General features: G+C 59.2%; 1 protein-coding gene across 6 annotated transcripts in view; it reads left to right on the plus strand.

The window, feature by feature from the left end:
• The window catches only part of PHLDB1 (pleckstrin homology like domain family B member 1), a 49581-nt gene that overhangs the window by 11727 nt on the left and 20405 nt on the right, over positions 1–17449 (plus strand). For 5 of the 6 annotated variants that reach the window (XM_075546675.1, XM_075546673.1, XM_075546674.1 and 2 more), the window contains exons 5-9: positions 9716–9841; positions 11550–12895; positions 15264–15545; positions 15918–16058; positions 16148–16285. In XM_075546675.1, coding sequence (XP_075402790.1) covers positions 9716–9841; positions 11550–12895; positions 15264–15545; positions 15918–16058; positions 16148–16285 — 2033 coding nt within the window. Of the gene's footprint in view, positions 1–5862; positions 5992–6114; positions 6358–9715; positions 9842–11549; positions 12896–15263; positions 15546–15917; positions 16059–16147; positions 16286–17449 lie in introns of those variants that run through there. The other variant, XM_075546678.1, reaches the window with a different exon arrangement.

The following is a 17449-nucleotide window of genomic DNA, read 5'->3' on the forward strand; positions in this document are numbered from 1 at the left end:
GAGTTAGGGGGTTGGCTTAGGGGTCTTTGGCAGGTGGGTAAATTCACCCTAGAAATGATTGGCTATCAGTTCATACAAGGAATGAGAAAAGCAGGTGTGTGGGGGGGTGTTAGAGGTGGGGTTAATATGACAGGGAGCTTTGGTCTAAACCTTGACAGGTGATTTGGCATTGGTTGCCGGAAATTCCTTCACATGAAAGACCACCCCCCTTCACTGTCCTTTCCCTCTCTGTTTACATCCTGTGGGACCTTTCAGGGCAACCTTTGTCACAGTTGATCCCGGATATTCCTTCTCCCTGCACTCTGTGGGGCACAAGTGATGTCCCATCCGCAGGTGGGTTGGGCAGCAGCAGGCCGACCCTTGCCTTTCCCAGGGCTTCTGTGGTCTGTCTCTGACCCCAGATGAGAGGAGGAAGGAGCATAAATGGGGGGGTGAGCCTGCGGTGTCACCTGGCCCTCTGAGTCTCACAGATGCCATCTTCCCCAGGATTTATTTTTTGGGGGGGTGGAGACGGGCAGCGAAATAGCACGGAGAGGTGACAACAGGTTCAGAGAAGGCTGGGGGTAAGAATGGAGGGGTGGGGTGTTCACTCTCCAACACCACGAGGGGAAGAGAAAGTCACCATCAACATCCTCCCGAAGCAGATTGCCAGGAGGCAGCGATCAGACACGGACCCTTTCCAAGCTTCTCCCACCTGCCACCTGCTCAGGCCCCTCTCAGCGTCTCTACAGGGCTCAGCCTTCCTTGCAGGAATGGCCATGCTGCTACAGCCATTTCTGTCACCTCTTTTCACTCTTTTTCTTTTCAAATCTTTTTATTGGGGGCTCGTGCAACTCGTATCACAACCCACACCTCCATCCATTGTGTCAAGCACTTTTGTACCTTTGTTGCCAACATCATTCTCAAAACATTTTCTACTTGAGCCCTTAACATCAGCTTTTTCCCCCTCCCTAATGAACCTTGATAATTTATATATTATTATTTTGTCATGTCTTACACTGTCCAAAGTCCCCCTTCACCCACTTTACTGTTGTCCATCCCCCAGGGAGGGGGCTATATGTAGACCCTTGTGATTGATTCCCCCTTTCTACCACTTTCTACCTTCCCTCCCCCCTCCTGGTATCGCCACTCTCACCACTGGTCTTGAAGGGATCATCTGTCCTGGATTCCCTGTGTTTCCAGTTCCTATCTGTACCAATGTGTATCCTCTAGTCTAGCTGAATTTGTAAGGTAGAATTGGGATCATGATAGTGGCGGGGGTGGGGGGGGGAGCATTTAGGAACTAGAGGAAAGTTGTATGTTTCATCGTTGCTACCCTGCACCCTGACTGGCTCATCTCCTCCCCACGGCCTCTTTTCTTTTCTTTTTTTTAATCGTTTTATTAGGGGCTCATACAACTCTTATCACAATCCATACATACATCAATTGTGTAAAGCACAATTGTACATTCATTGCCCTCATCATTCTCAAAACATTTGCTCTCCATCTAATCCCCTGGCATCAGCTCCTCATTTTCCCCTCCCTCCCTGCTCATCCCTCCTTCATGAATCCTTGATAATTTCTAAATTATTATTTTGTCTTATCTTGTCCTCTCCGACGTTTCCCTTCACCCACTTTTCTGTTGTCCATCCCCCGGGGAGGAGGTCACATGAAGATCCTTGTAATTGGTTCCCCCTTTCCAACCCACCCTCCCTCTACCCTTCCAGCATCGCCGCTGTCAGCACTGGTCCTGAAGGGATCATCCACCCTGGATTCCCTGCGTTTCCAGTTCCTATCTGTGCCAGTGTACATCCTCTGGTCTAGCCAGATTTCTAAGGTAGAATTGGGATCATGATAGTGGGGTGGGAAGAAGCATTTAGGAACTAGAGGAAAGTTGTGTGTTTCATTGTTGCTACATCGTACCCTGACTGGCTCGTCTCCTTCCTGTGAGGGCATGTCCAGTGGCCTACAAATGGGCTTTGGGTCTCCACTCCGCACTCACCCCTTCCTGCACTATGATAAGATTTTTTGTTCTGATGAAGACCATGGCCTCTTTTCATTCTTTTGTACCCTCTCACTCTCGGGTCTGGGAGCTTCTCAGCACAAAGGCCCTGACTCCAAAGGGCATTCTCTGCTACCATTGCTTCTTAGTGGTATTGTGGTCTCTCTGGCTGCCTCTGGCATGGCTCATTTTAAGCCTAGCGAGATGGCAAAACTGACCCATCTCCTTGCTAGGTTACCATTACACCTTATTTATATGGTCCCACCCCTACAAGGGTACCATGCCCCTTATTTGCATTATTAGCAAACTAGCCAATCCCCTGGGTGGGTCACCAGCACATCATTTGCATAACCATGCCCAGTCCCTTGGTAGGAACTACAAGACCATGTGGGTAGGAAGCAATCCAGCAGACTGTAGCTGGAGAAAGAGCCCATCCTAACACCCCGTAGCCCCCAATCATGTGTCATTCATGGTGGAGAAACTGATGTTCTGTGTGCCTCTCTGCCCAGTCTTCCCAAGGCATCATGGGACTCCCTGGGGTGGGGGCTTCTGCAGCCAAGATGGAGTTCTCGCATTTCTTGTGGCCCCAGTCACCCTTCCCAGTCAGAAGCCCACTGTGCCAAGTATGCATGTGCCCACTCTTCTCTGGCCCCCTCCCCTTTTTCTCTTCACCACCCCCATAGCCTTCTTGTCTGGGCTTGCCTGTCTCAGAAGCTGGCAGCCTGGGGAGGGGTAGGCCGAGGCACAAAGGAACGGGTGTTCTTCCCCCCAGCTTCCCCCTCCCTTGGGCTCCAGGAGATGAGGGTTTCCTTGTCTCATCTCTGGAGCAAGGCACCAAGCCCAGCCCTGCCTGGCCCCACTCCGGACATTCTTGGGAGTGCGTTTCCCTGGAAACTGGGTGGCTCGGGGTGCATGTACTATCTCTGGGAGTCTGCGAAGCTAGAAGAGTGTTTATGTATCTCCAGATGTGTTTGTGACTCTGGGCTTGCACATCTCTATTTGGGTCTTTCCTGTGTTTATGAATCAGCGTGTTCATGTGGGAGGGCAGGGGTGAGCTCAGGACTGCGGTCCCCAGCGTCTGTGTGTACCACTGTGTGTACCTGAGAACTCACTGGCCAGATGCCTATCTGCGGGCATCTATATGAGCGGCATATTTCCTGTCGGGTTCTTCTAACCCTGCCTTGTGGAGGGGACCTTCCCCTTAAAAATAGAGCTACCCTGGGAATAGCCAGGAGCCCGCTCTGGGCCAGGCTCCGGAAGCATCATGCTGGGCACTGTGCCCAGCCACAGGCAACGTGGGGAGGCTCCCTTCCGGGACAGCAGAGATGGCAGTGACAGGCTCTCCTAGCAGGAATATGCTGAGGCGGGGCAGAGCGGGAAGCGGACAGCAAAGCAATCAGAGGCAACTTCTCCTTCGCCTGGAGATCTGGCCCTGAGAGCATGCAGCTCCTGGTTCTGTCCCTTTTGCTACCAAGTACCACCTCGGTGTGCCCCTTGTCCCACACAATCTTCTTCTCTACAGAGCAAGGGGTGGGACTGGGAACAGGACCAAAGACATGAGGAGCAATCTCAACCCGGGCCAGAGGCGAGGCTGCCCCACCCGGGACCACAGTGCCAGACCACATGAAAGGTCCGGGAGGGAATGAGAAGGGGAGGACCCAGCAAGCCACATAGAGCAGGGCCCAGGCTGTCTAGACACTCGGTCCCCATCCACTCCTCCCCTTCCCTGCTGCCTGCTCTCCACGTCACCTTTGCTCCTAAGCCCTCCAATGGTGGGTGGGGACTGTGTGCGGCCAGCAGGGAGGATCCTGGAGGATGGGCATGTGGTGGCCAGGATTTCTGGATTATCCGTGTTTCCCTCCCTTGGGAATCCAGAAGCTCCACACTCTCCCCTCTCCCACCCGGTCATCTGTACTCCCGACCTGCCAATCCACAGTGAAGCCTGCAGGCTGTCTGGAAAGATCCCTCCCCAGGGTGAAGATCATCCTTCGTGAAGTTCAGAGGGAGGAGGAGCCCCTCTCTCCCCACTTCCTCGGTCCTGCCTCCTGTTCAGTTGCTCACTGGCAGGCGTGCTGTGCTCCATCCTCCGCATCTGTCTGGGTTTATCCAGCTGGCTGCTGGAGTTTCCACAGGGATGAGTCACTCTTCCTGTGATTTTTTTTTTTTTGAGAAGCTGCCCTTTAGTTGGTATTTGACCCTAAATGGTTCTCCACTTTTCATTCAGAAAGGGAGCCGCTGGGCATGTGTGCACAAGGTGAGGGGCTGGTACCGCAGGATGGGCGGGTGCTGGTGATTCTTAGGTGCTATCCAGTTGGCCCCGGCCCATAGCGACCCCGTGCACAACAGAAGGAACCTCTGCCCGTCCCACACCCTCCTCACCACTGTTTCTGTGCCTGAGCCCAGGCTTGCAGCCACTGTGTCCATCCATCTCCTGGAGGGTCTTCCTTGTATTCTGCTGCCCCTCCACTTTACAGGCACGAGGTCCTTCTCCAGGGACTGGTCTCCCCGAAGTACGTGAGACAAAGTCTGGCCATCCTTGCCTCGAAGCATGCTAGTTGCACTTCCTCCGGGCAGATTTGTTTGTTTGGCAGTCCGTGGTGCTTTCAGTATTCTTTGCCAGCACCGTAATTCAACGGCATCGATTCTTCTTCGGTGTCCACATGTGACAATAGGGTAGGAGGCTGTTCAGCAAGGCTGGAAACATTGCCTGTTGATTCCTCTATGTGCTTCTTGTTTCATTGTCTCTCCAGGGGCTGGAGAAGCTCTATGAGTGTGTGTGTGTGTGTGTGTGTGTGTGTGTGTGAGAGAGAGAGAGAGAGAGAGAGAGACAGCAGCTGTGCTTTGTGGGATGTTGGTGTGGCACCGAGTGTCTGTCTGTCTGAAGGAGTGTGTCGTCTGGGAGTAGGTGCATGAGCTACTGAGCACAATACATGTCTGAGAGAGACTGTAGCCTGCCAAGAGAAGTGGGGAGCTCTCTTGGGTGGTAGCTGGATGGTAGATATCTTCCTGATTGAGAACCTTCCGCCTGGCCCTGGGACCCCAGAGATGGCACTTTTCCCATCGAGGGAGCGTGCAGTTGGGCAAGGGAAGCTGCTGGTTGAGACTGGTACCACTGGAGGTTATGGCTGGGAGGAGGCGGGGCAGTTTCTGGAGGCCTTGGGAAGTGGCCTGGCTTGGACGATGGACGCAGTACCTTGGTTTACCTGCGTTGTGGGGTGATCCGTGGGGAGTAGTGATTTTGAGGGTGGAGACAGCAGCTGGGCTCCAGGCTTCTCGGACCATACAGGGCACTGCGTTGGCTTGAACTCCAGGGGATGGACTTGAGCTGGCCAACAGTGGCCAGGGCCACAGCTGGACCCAATAACCTAGCCAGTGCCTCCTCTCCACACAATGATGCATGGAGCCACAGAATGTCCAAGCCAGACCCTGAGGTCACTAAGTCCAGCGGGAAAGACTTCCAAGAGAGGCATGAGACTGCCCGTGTCTTATAGCGCCCATGTCTACTGCCTTCTTACCGGAGGGCACTCAGCGAGAGATCCAGCCTCTCTTCACTGCTGCCTCCTGCTCTTGGCGCTCTGGCATCTCACTTTCCCTTGCCCTGGTGGCGCAGCGGGTGAGGTTGGACCACACTGTCCATAAGCTCCGCAGCCCTATGGGGCGACGGTCGGTCGGATTCAACCCACGGCTGTCTTACTCGGTTCTGCCTCGTCGCCTCCCAGGCTGGCTCCCCGGCGCCACCGCCCGGCCGGCCGCGCCCTCGCCCGCGCGCCGCGTTCCGCCATCACTTCCTCTCCTTTGTCCCTCCCTCCCGGGCGCCCTTCCCCCGCCGCCGCCGGCCCGCCCCTCCCTCCCTGCCCTCCGCAGGCATTGGCGGCCGCTCGCAGCCGCGCCGCTCCCGCTAGCCCGCTGCCGGCGGCGGGGTCGGCCCGCCCCCAAGGCCGCCGCGCGCCGGGCACCTGGAGGGCCGAGCTCGCCCAGGCGGAGGCGCGGCCGGAGGTCCCGGCGGGGCGGTGAGTGCGCGGCCCCGCAGCGGGCGGGGAGCGGCGGTCTGGGGGAGGTGGGCGCCCGCGGGGGGCGGGGGCTCGTGTGTGTGTGTGGGGGGGGGGCTGAGAGACCTCCGCACCTTTCTGCAGGTGGGACCTGGGGGCGCTCACCAGCCGGGCACCGCTCATCTTCCTGAGCCCCCGGCGCGCCCCTCCGCCGACCCTCCTCCCGACGGAGTCGGGTCCTGTTGAGGATGGAGGGAGCCTGGTTTTGACCAAGGGGCTCTCGGATACGGGAGCAGAGCGTCTTCCTTTGGTCTCCCCTCACCCAGCCTCCCTCGGCCATTCAGTTGGTGTGGCAGCAGGGCTGTGACTGGCTGGTTCTGTGAGCCGGTGAGTCTGAGTCTGGTGTGCGCCCTGATGTGAGGGTGGGCTCTGTGCGCGCGTGTGTTCCTTTTTCATCCAGGTGTGCAGCCACCAGCACCCCGCCCACCCTCTGCACAGCTGGGCTTGAGGGAGCCCCCTGTGAGCTGGGGCGCCAGTACTGGCTTTTCCTCCAGTCAGGCACTTGGCACACGCTGGAAGGGGTTCTGGGGTTGCTTAGATGGGCCAGCTCTGGGTCTGTGGGGCTGAAGTAGACAGGTTTCTTGCCAGGCCCCTGAGAGTAGTGGGAAGCAGCCCCCGGCAGGCCGGCCAGTGCAAATAGAAAGTTAATTTGGGCCAGAGCTGGGTGACTTTCAGTCCTGTTGCCCTCCTGCCCGCTCTATTAATATGGCTCCAACCCTGCTGCCTGGCATCACCTATTTATAGCCCATAGTCGGTGACCACACCCCCTGAGCTGAGAAGGGTGAGGGGCAGAGGAGGGGGGCAGGTGGAGGGTCTCTGGATGCCAGCAGCCTCCTTGGGTGGGCCTGGAGCTGATGGGGTGGAATGCACCCAGTCTGCCCACCTCCTTCCTCCTGCCCCTGAACTGTGTGGTCAGGTCTCTGAGGCCCACGCCCTCTCCCCTAATCAACCTGAATTGAGTGGATGAGCCTAGCTAGACCCTATGAACTCATCATTAATTAGCTTGTTAAAGGACCGAAAAGGAGGAGGCGGGTTCTTTTCGAGACAGCTGTGGTTGTGATTAGGGGCCAGTGCTTGGCTATTACTATTTTTCAGTTAGGATCTCTCTGGGATCTCTGGATGGGTGGCTCAGAAGGGAAGGCGCCCTCTCTTCTAACTGCTGCCAGTTGAACTTATGGTGACCAGATAGGACAGGGTAGAACTGTCCCATCGAGTTTCCAAGGGTCCTCGGAGGCAGACTGCCACATCTTTCTCCCAAGGAGCAGCTGGTGGAATTGGACCACTGTTTCAGTTCCTATGGCCCCATCGGGACTCCTCATCCCCCACCAGCCTGGGAGAGTTATTGGGAAGGCCTGTAACTGAGGGTGTGGGCCCAGGGAGAGGTTAACTACCCACCGTGGCTCTCTGTGATGGAGTTCACAGCCTGCTGGCCTCTTTGCTCCACAGCAGTGCCCAGGGTCCCAGCCACAGGCTCCCGAAGCTCTCGGGAGGGGCCTGCCTAGGTACCCAGGAGGCCTGGGATGCCCCTTGCTCCCCTTGCTCTTGCAGCCTGCCTGAGCTGAACTGTCTCAGCGTCCAGGAATGTAGACGTGTTTGCCAGGCTCAGCACAGCCTGGCATGAAGCTTGGGGTGCCAAGTCGGATGCCAGGGCCCAGGGTTTGGACACAGGGGAAGAGTGGGTGGTAGAGACCAGGGGGGCCCTGACTTCTCCCAGAGTAGCATCTTTTGAAGGCAGCCTTCAGCCCCTGGTAGGCAGGGAACGGGAGGAGCTCTGCCAGCCTGGCTTAGGCGCCTGTGGGCACACCTGCTGCTGTGCACACGCTTGGTGCCTTGCTTGGTGCCTCCGGGCTACATTTTCTGGCTCCCCAGTCCCCCTGCGCTCCTCCCCCCTGCACTCACATTTCCTGGGCAGGACTGGGCTTGTGTGTACTGGGAATGAGCTTGGCTGAGGCCTGCCTAGTGGCCTAGGCTTGGCAAGATTCCAGGAGAGGCCAAGGAGCAGAAAGAAAGATGTCACACTTTGTCAGAGGCTGGCAGTCCTCAGACTCTCAGAGAGGGTGACAGCTCTCCTCAGGCCACACCATGCTTCCCACTCCTATCCAGGCCACTCCAGTTAGCAAAGGAGCCCTGGTGGCACAGTGGGCTGCTAACCGCAAGGTCAGCAGTTCGAAACCACCAGCCATTCTGTGGAAGAAAGATGGGGTTTTCCACTCCCGTATTGTTATAGTCTGGAGACCCACAGAGGCAGTTCTGCCCTGTCCCATAGGCTGACCGTGAGTGAGCGTCGGCTCTTTGAGGGTTTTTTAGTGAGTCACGTAACAGAATAGGGTAGAACTGCTCTGGATGGTTTCTGATGCGGTGAATCTTTATGGGAGCCAACAACCTCAGCTTTCTCCCTCGGAGCAGTTGGTAGGTTTGAACCATTGGCCTGGTGGATAGCAACCCATTGCATGACCAGGGCTCCTACACAAGTGGTAAAGAGCCAGAAATATGCGGACATCTAGCACAGAAGCAACAAACCCCATATGGAAGAAGCACACCAGCCTGTGTGACCACGAGGTGTCAAAGGGATGAGGTATCAGGCATCAAAGAACAAAGAAGCATCATTGTGAAGGAGGGGGAGTGTGGAGCGGGGACCCAAGATCCATCTGTAGGCAACTGGACATCCCCTTACAGAAGGGTCTCAGGGAGGAGACGAGCCAGTCAGGGTGCAGTGTAGCAACAATGAAACATACAGCTTTCCTCTAGTTCCTAAATGCTTCCTTTCCACCCATTATCATGACCCCAGTTATACCTTATAAGTCTGGTTAGACCAGATGATGTACACGGGTACAGAAAGGAACTGGAAACACAGGGAATCCAGGGAGGATGATCCCTTCAGGATCAGTGGTAAGAGTGGCGATACCAGTAGGGTCGAGGAAGGGTGGGATAGAAAGGGGGAACTGATTACAGGGATCTCCATATAACCTCCTCCCTCGGGGACAGACAACAGAAAATTGGGTGAAAGGAGACTTCGGACAGTGTACGATATGACAAAACAATAATTTATAAATTATCAAGGGTTCATGAGGGAGGGGAGAGCAGGGAGGGAGGGGGGAAATGAGCTGATGCCAAGGGCTTAAGTGGAGAGCAAATGTTTTGAAAATGATGAGGGTAACGAATGTACAAATGTGCTTTATACAATTGATGTATGTATGGATTGTGATAAGAGTTGTATGAGCCCCCAATTAAAAAAAAGCCAGAAATATGACTCTGGCTCCTCCTTCAGATCTCAGGATTTGCTGCCACTCAAACGGTCCCGTCCATCCATGGGTGCAGGTTGGGATGGAGGGACATCTGTTCACATGCACTGTCTCATTCACCTGCCAGGTCAGTGGCACTGTCCCCATTTTCCTGGTGAGAGAACGGGACTCATTGCTGCAGTGACTTCGCCTAAAGGCCTCCGGGCTATTAAGAGGAGGAGGTGTTGGCTGAGGCTTCAGATTGGGGGCTTGTAATGCAGTGCTCAGCCCGCTCTGCGTGCTGGGAAGCCCTGGAGGGCCTTTCTCAAGCAGAGTTGGTGTGGGTGCCCTACAGGGGACATGTGAGGTGTGTGGACGCGAACACCTGTGTTGGGTATGCTGGTGCTGTGGGGCGAGCATCACTCAGCCAGGGTGGCCCTGCCAAGCCTTTTCTTTCTCTGCAGGCTGTATGTTGTGCCTGGGCCAGTCCACCTTCCTCCGCTTTAACCACCCGGCTGAAGCCAAGTGGATGAAGAGCATGATTCCAGCAGGGGGCCGGGCCCCGGGCCCCCCCTACAACCCCAGCCCTGGTAGGTATCCAGCTGGGACAGGGATGGGGTTGGTGGTGGCCCTTGCTTACTCCGGTAACACAGGACAATACCTTTGATCTGGGCTTGCTGCCACCTGTGTGGGCCACTGGTGATGAATGGCTGGCAGTGGGGCCACTGGGAGAGATCGAGGACTTGGCTGGAATTAGGGGGTCATGTGCCTAACGGCTGAGGGGTTCTGCCAGCTTGTGTCCCACTGCTCTGGAAGATGCTGGTCCATGCTTGGGACCCTGGTGCTCTGTGTCCTGGGAACCAGCAACTGGTTGGAACCAGCAACTGGTAACTCTTGAGGGTGGCCTGATGGGCAGTTGAAGCTGTAGGCTGTGTCTCTGCTAAGTATTGGTGGGTCCCACCTGCTGGTGATCTTGTCCTTGGACCCTGCCCCACCCCGGCCCTGCTAGGCCAGTTGATGACTCAGGGGAGCAGCTGCAGTTTGTGTGTGAATTATTGATCCCAGAAAAGAGAGTTGGTGATTGTCTCAGGGGCCCAGCCTCCCCTCCCCCGCCACCCCCCACCTCAGTCCAGCTGCCTAGCAGGGGGTGGGGCACAGACTAAGAGTGCCAGTGGGCATTCAAATGGCTCTGGCTGACAGGTGCCAACCTGGGGCTGGGATAGATGGATAGGGCAGGCAACCCTAGTGGTAGTCTGGGGACCTGGGGGACCAGGGCCATACATTGCCACGAATGTCTCTAACCGGGGTCCCACTCATTCTGGACCCAAACTCAGTTTTGCAAAAGGTAATCTCCCGCCCCCCAGTCATTTCCAGCCCCCTGGGGTTTCCGCAGCCTGGGCTCCCAGCCCAAACCACTGTCAGTCTCCCTTTCATGAAACCAGTGCCCACTCATAGCCACCCTGTAGGTCAGGGTAGGGCTGCCCCCAGTGGGTTTCTGAGACTGTCACTCTTTGGGAGGTGGAAGTCACCTCTCTCCCGCTGATCTTGTGGGTGGCAGCCCGCCTTGTCACCCGCCTCCCCACCAGGGCTGCTTAGCGGGCTCAGCCAGCTCCTGTTGAGTCCTCCCTCTCCTCTAGCCCCGCCTTGCCCTCCCAGCTCTCCCAGCTCTTTCCAAGGGCTCCTGGTTGGTTGGTTGAGCCTGGGGCAGGGCCAAGGCTCTTGCTGGCTTAATGGGATAATTAGAGGCACTGAGCTGCACCTAGCCACTGGCCAGCCTGGCTTCTAGGAACCCGGCATGAGTGCCAGACCCCTCCCCTGCTTCTGATTGCATGTCCTGGGGCTGCACTCAGCTCTCACCCATCCAGCCTGGGGGGCTTTGTTCCTCCCTGGGCCTCTGGTGTCATCTTGGAGGAGGTCCCCTGGGAGGTCCAGTTGCCCCAGGCCCCTCCCTGTCTACTTGCCCTCCCCCTAGGAGAGGCCTAGGAAGTTAGGGAAATCGGGCAGCGCAGAGCCTAGTGGGAGCGGGACAGTGGTGGGCAGCAAGTGGACCTGGCAGTGCCTGGCCTCTTCTACACTATCCAGCGTTAGAACCAGATGGGCTCTGCACATCCTCCTGTGTACAGGGGGGAAACTGAGGCAAGATGAGACCAAATGCACAGTCCATGGTGGTAGAGCCTTTGCAGTGCTGCTGCCCACCCCTGCCCGAGGAAGGGTGGGGTGGGTGGAGTGCCCTCCCCACTGCTAAAGGAGGGGTGGGGTGGAGATCAGGGCCTGAGGCTTCTTTGTGGCTCCCTTCAGCTGAGTCCGAAAGCCTGGTGAATGGAAACCACGTCCCGCTGCCTGCCCCCCGAGGCTCCCCGGCCTGTGCCAGCCACAGTTCCCTGGTGAGCTCCATAGAGAAAGACCTGCAGGAGATCATGGACTCGCTGGTGCTGGAGGAGCCCGGAGCTGCTGCCAAGAAGCCTGCTGCCACCTCCCCTCTGTCGCCGGTGGCTAACGGAGGGCGCTACCTGCTGTCCCCTCCGACCAGCCCTGGCACCATGTCCGTGGGCTCCAGCTATGGGAACACGTCGCCAGCCTTCTCCCCGCTCTCCTCACCAGCCAGCAGCGGGAGCTGTGCCAGCCACTCGCCCAGTGGGCAGGAGCCAGGACCTTTGATGCCCCCGCTGGTTCCTGCCCGCTCCTCCAGCTACCATCTGGCCCTGCAGCCCCCGCAGCCCCGCCCCAGTGGGGCCCGGCCCTCTGAAAGCCCCCAGCTGAGCAGGAAAGGAGGCCACGAGCGGCCCCCCAGCCCTGGCCTCCGGGGTCTGCTGACGGACAGTCCTGCCGCCACTGTCCTGGCAGAGGCCCGCAGAGCCACTGAGAGCCCCCGGCTGGGTGGGCAGCTGCCCGTGGTGGCTATCAGCCTGAGTGAATACCCTGCTTCCGGTGCCCGCAGCCAACCGGCCAGCATTCCTGGCAGCCCCAAGTTCCAGCCTCCAGTCCCTGCTCCCCGCAGCAAGCTGGGCACACTCCAGGACTGCCCGCCCAGCCCTTTCCGGGAGCCGCCTGGCCCCGATCCGATGCTGACAACCAGCCCCTCTCGCCAGCTGGTGGGCCGGACCTTTTCCGACGGGTCAGCCGCCCGCACGCTGCAGCCTCCAGAGAGCCCCCGCCTGGGGCGGCGGGGCCTGGACAGTCTGCGGGAACTCCCTCCCCTGAGCCCATCCCTGCCCCGCCGGGCGCTCTCCCCGGTGCCAACTCGGACCACCCCGGATTCCAAGCTGACCAGGGACGTGGCAGAGAGTCCCCGGCCCCGGCGCTGGGCAGCCCATGGGCCATCGCCAGAAGACTTCTCCCTGACTCTGGGTGGGCGGGGACGCAGGACACGGAGCCCCTCGCCCACACTGGGGGAGCCTCTGGCACCCCGCAAGGGCAGCTTCAGTGGCCGACTGAGCCCAGCCTATAGTCTGGGCTCACTGACGGGGACCTCACCCCGCCAGAGCCCCCACGCCCAGAGGAAGCTCTCCAGCGGGGACCTGCGCGTGCCCGCCCCCCGGGAGCGGAAGAACAGCATCACTGAGATCAGTGAGGAGGGCGACCTCCTGGACTACCACCGGCGGCAGCGCCAGGAGAGGCTGTGGGAGCAGGAGATGGAGAAGCTGGTGAGCGGAGGCCAGGAGCTGGCTGGTGGCCAGGGAGGGCAGGGGCACTGCCAGGCCTGGGGAGGCCAGCTGGAGGAGGGGGAGGGGGCCTGGGACAGGGCCTGCCCTTGCCTGCCTTCCCCGCTCTCAAAACCCCATGACCCTCAAGTCCATTCTGACTCAGAGCGAGTGGGGGGCTTGCTACGGATGGTTCCGAGGCGGAGCCTGCAGCGAGCAGTCTGCAGCGTTCCTCTGTCAGCGGCTGGAGGGTCCGAACTGCCGACCTTGCAGGGAGCAGCTCAGTGTAACCCACTCTTCCCCTGTGCTCCAGCCCCATGAGCGCTGCTCCAGGTTCTCCGAGGGGCCCCTCCTTTTAAACGCCTCCTACCTTTGCCGTTATCTGCCGGGCACCCTGCTCTTGTCCGTGGGCACAAATACTTTCTGCTGCGCCGTATGAACCGGAGCGTGGGCAGCGTGGGGCACGTGGAGAACTCGCCCCACCAACAGCGAGCCCTCACTGTTTCTGGAGGGGAAGGCTGAGGCGAGGGAGGGCAGTGGGGGTGTCCTGTGAGCCCCCCCTTATTGATTCTCTGACCTCTAGGAATGGGTAGTCCTGGCTCTCCTTGGCCCTGCGGGACCTGGTGGGGCTGGGGGTGGCAGGAAGAAGGTGAGAGTGAGTGAGTGGCCCTGAGCTGGCCCGTGTGAGGGGTGTCTGTGTGTGTGTTTGGGAGTGGTGGTGTCCAGGGTCTGGGTGTGGCTCTGGGCAGCTGTCTGTAGCTGGCTGCGAGGCTGGGTGGGGGCTGGGATTCCCCAGATAGTATGGGAGGTCAAGGCTCTGGAGTGGGCACAGGGGTCCTCCTACGGCCAGAGAGGAGTTGTTTGCCCCGCCCCCCCAATGCCTCTCCTTTGAGACAGAGCAGTCAGTCCCCTTGTGAGTCCCCCGTGGGGACGAGAACCCCAGGATTGGATTGAGGAAGTGAACTATAGGCTCCTCTGGGGACAGGTGACAGCTCTGTGCTTAGGGGAGATCGAGGCAATACCATGCACACAATTCCCTCGTTACATTTTATTTCAGAGCATCGTGGACCACAAAAAATGACCTCTGGGATCACATGTGGCCTGTGGGCCGCCAGTTTGACACCCCTGATCTAGTGGGAAGGGCGTGGACCACTCTGGGCCCCCTCCTGGAACCAGGCTAGGAGGTTGGCACAGGCAGAGTGCTGGCCTGGCCCAGACCCCTTCCCCTCTCTGGGGGATCCCTCCCATCCCCCCACCCCCCACACAGGCACACACACACACCTCACCACCAGCCCCAACCTGCCCCACCTGCCACTTTAAGCTTGAGGCTGCCCGCCCCACCCCGCCCTCCTCACCCAGGCTGCTTATCTGGGCCCCGGGGCTGGGGCGGGGAAGCAGTCCCAGCGTCCTGTACAGAACTGGTTCCTGGTATCTGCCATGGACCTCGGCAGGCAGCTGCAGGGAAGCTGGGTGAGAGTCTGGGGGTCCTGGGCAAACTGCCGCTGGTAGGAGGCTCCTGAGGAAGTGAAGGGATCTTGAAGAGTCATAGGTACCTGTGGGAGTGAGAGTGGAGCGCCTTCAGGGCTGGGTGTTAGGAATGAGAGTGCCAAGTGCAGACCAGCAGCTTGATTGAACTAACCCTCCTTGGCCACTGCTGGGGGGCGGTGGGGGGGCATGTGACAGGGCTGTGAAGTGCTCACATCCAGGCCTGTGCCCTCAGGGCCTGGCAACTGCCCGTGAGACTGCTCAGGGCTGAGGGCCACCTGTGAGGGACAAGGGGACAGAACCAGGCCTCTGCCTCACTGGCCACCCCGGGTGTTTGAGACTGGGGGTTTCCATGCCTCGGGATGTATCTGCATGAACTTCTGTGTCCGGTTCCCATGGGCCTGTGGTGTGGGTGTCCACCGGCCTGTATGTTGGACTGCGTGTGCCTGTGTGTTGGTGTGTGTCAGGGCTGGTGTGTGCATGTGCGTGTCAGTCAGCACACGGCCTGCGTGGAGATATGCTGGGAAGGCATCTCTGTGGTCTTAACCCGTGCCTGCCTGAGTAGCTCTATCCAATGGTGGCCCTTAGTCTGCGCTCAGTCGTGCGCTTGGGTGTCTGGGTGTGTCGGCCTCAAGTCTGGGAGCCTCTCCCGGGCTAGCAGGAGGAGGAAACGGAAGCAGAGAAACTGGAGAGAATGGCCACGTGGGCACGTGCCCAGCAGCCTGGCTCTTCCTGCCCACTGAGTCATCTCCTTCCCTGGCCCTTGCTCAGGCCTAGGGTAGGGGGTCTCCTGACATGATGCTGGGCCCTGAGGTCCTAGTTTTCCGTCCCTGGCTCTAGGACTTGGCCTCTGCGCCCTCATGCCCGCTCTGTCTGCCCTGCCCAGGAACGCCAGCGTCTGGAGACCATCCTGAACCTGTGTGCCGAGTACAGCCGGGCCGACGGGGCCCCTGAGGCCGGGGACCTGCCCAGCATCGGAGAGGCCACTGCAGCTCTGACGCTGGCCAGCTGGAGGCCCTCGAGGGCCCTTACAGGGGCTGCGGGGCCTTGTGCGAGGAGCAACCAGGAGCCTGGAGGAGCCCCCCAGCGCCTGTGGGAGAGCGTGGAACGCTCAGATGAGGAAAATCTGAAGGAGGAGTGCAGTAGCACCGAGAGCACCCAGCAGGAGGTGGGGGCAGGGCCAGGGGCTGCTGGGCTGGGCTGCGGGGTGGCAGGGGAGGCTGATACCCTAGTTGGTTAGCGAGGCCCCAGGGAGGCCGAAGTCATTGAAACACTCCAGTTAGGGAAGAGCTTGGGGCCTAGAGGCGTAGAGATGAGGAGGCAGGTGGACTGGGTGAGCTGCCCAAGCTGGACATGTGCTTTCTGCCTGGCTCTGCCTTGGGGCCCCTGCCGGGCCCTGTTGAACCCGACTGGGACCTGCCTCCTCTCAACTCAGTGCCCCTACACACACTCTCGGCACCAGCAGCCACGCGCGACATCTACCCCCGAAGGCTCCAGGTTCTGCCCACCGGTCACCGCCTTGCCTTGCCTTGCCTTGCAGCATGAAGATGCGCCCAGCACCAGGCTCCAGGGAGAGGTGGCGGCTCTGGAAGAGGAGCGGGCTCATGTGCTGGGCCGAGTGGAGCAGCTCAAGAGCAGGGTGAAGGAGCTGGAGCAGCAGCTGCAGGAGTCTGCGCGGGAGGTGAGCCCTAGGGCCCTAAGCCAAGTGGGGGCCCCAGAGAGGGGCTTGCCTCCTGCAGCCTTGATGTGGAGTCTGGCATCTGCCCACAGGCCGAGATGGAGCGGGCACTGCTACAGGGGGAGAGGGAGGCCGAGCGGACACTCCTGCAGAAGGAGCAGAAGGCGGTAGAGCAGCTGCAGGAGAAGCTGGCAAGCCTGGAGACCAGCATCCCAAAGGAGAGGGACAAGGTAACTCCTGCCTGGCCCAGCCCACTGCTGGGTACCAGGGGCCTGGACGAGGAGGAAGAAGTGCCTTCTTGGACCTCTGCGCTCCCCACCTCATCTACCTTGCAGGCCAGGAGGGCTCTGTGCCTCTGCAGGGCCAGGGGACCTGGAGCTCTGTGCAGGTACCAGCTGGGAAGGCACTGCCAGGGGCTGGGCTGGTGGCGGGGGCCTCCTCTCTGGGTCTCTGTGCTACCTCTGGGTGCTTGGGTACCTGCCATTCTGGGCCCCCAGGGCCCTTCTAGGAAGTGCCCAAGCCCCCTCTCAGTGGTGAGCCCTGTCTGAGAGCACTGGTCCCGGGAGTGGTTCAGGCTTCGGGTCTGACCAGGTGGGCCACGTCTTCCTCCAAGCACGGCTCCGGTGTGCAGGATGTGGTCTTTGGGAGATGGTCTTCAGGTCTCTGCTGCCCCTGAGCCTTCAGGATCTGCAGCCTCCCGTCCCAGATGGTCCCGGTTCCTGCCCCTGCCCCTTTCAGATTTCGTGCCAGTGTGCAGGGGCTGCTCCATCCCTCAGGGGCCTGCCAGCCACACCCAGGATGCCCCGCCGCGTGCCAAACGTTCTCAAGTGGAGAGGGGATCGCCTATTTCTGGATCTGACAGTATTTTCCCCCAAGAATTCCATTTTTCTTCTGGAGTTTTTGAGCAGATTTCCCTCCTGCCTTCAATGTCGAGGCTCTAAAAAATTCTTTGACCCACTTTTTTTTTTTTGGAGTTTTGGCTCTGGCCCCCCAAAACCACACTCCCAAATTCTGTGCCAGATTAACTCGACGCTTGCCAGCCAGACTTGCACTAATGTCCCTCCCATCCCTGTCCCGGGCCATCCGCATGCCCCTAACTGCCAGTGCCACCCAGGCGGTGCTGGGCCACGCCAGCCTTCGCACTAACTCCAGGGGCACCTCTGGGCCCCTGTCTCTCCCTCTAACACTGCGCCTCCTTCCCTTGGTGTGAACCCCAGGGGTTTGTTGAGAGAGGCACAGATAAGGGTCACACAGCTCAGCTGTACCCAGTGGAGTGGGCATTGCAAGGTTGGGGACTTCATGGCTGAGGGGTTTCTCCAGATTGTGGGTAGTTTTCTGCAGGAAGAGAGAGGCAGGCTGGCCAGGTGGCCCCACCTTCCCTTTGGTCAAGGTTC

The sequence above is a fragment of the Tenrec ecaudatus genome, chromosome 4 (genome assembly GCF_050624435.1).
Source record: "Tenrec ecaudatus isolate mTenEca1 chromosome 4, mTenEca1.hap1, whole genome shotgun sequence".
Classification (NCBI taxonomy): Eukaryota; Metazoa; Chordata; class Mammalia; order Afrosoricida; family Tenrecidae; genus Tenrec; species Tenrec ecaudatus.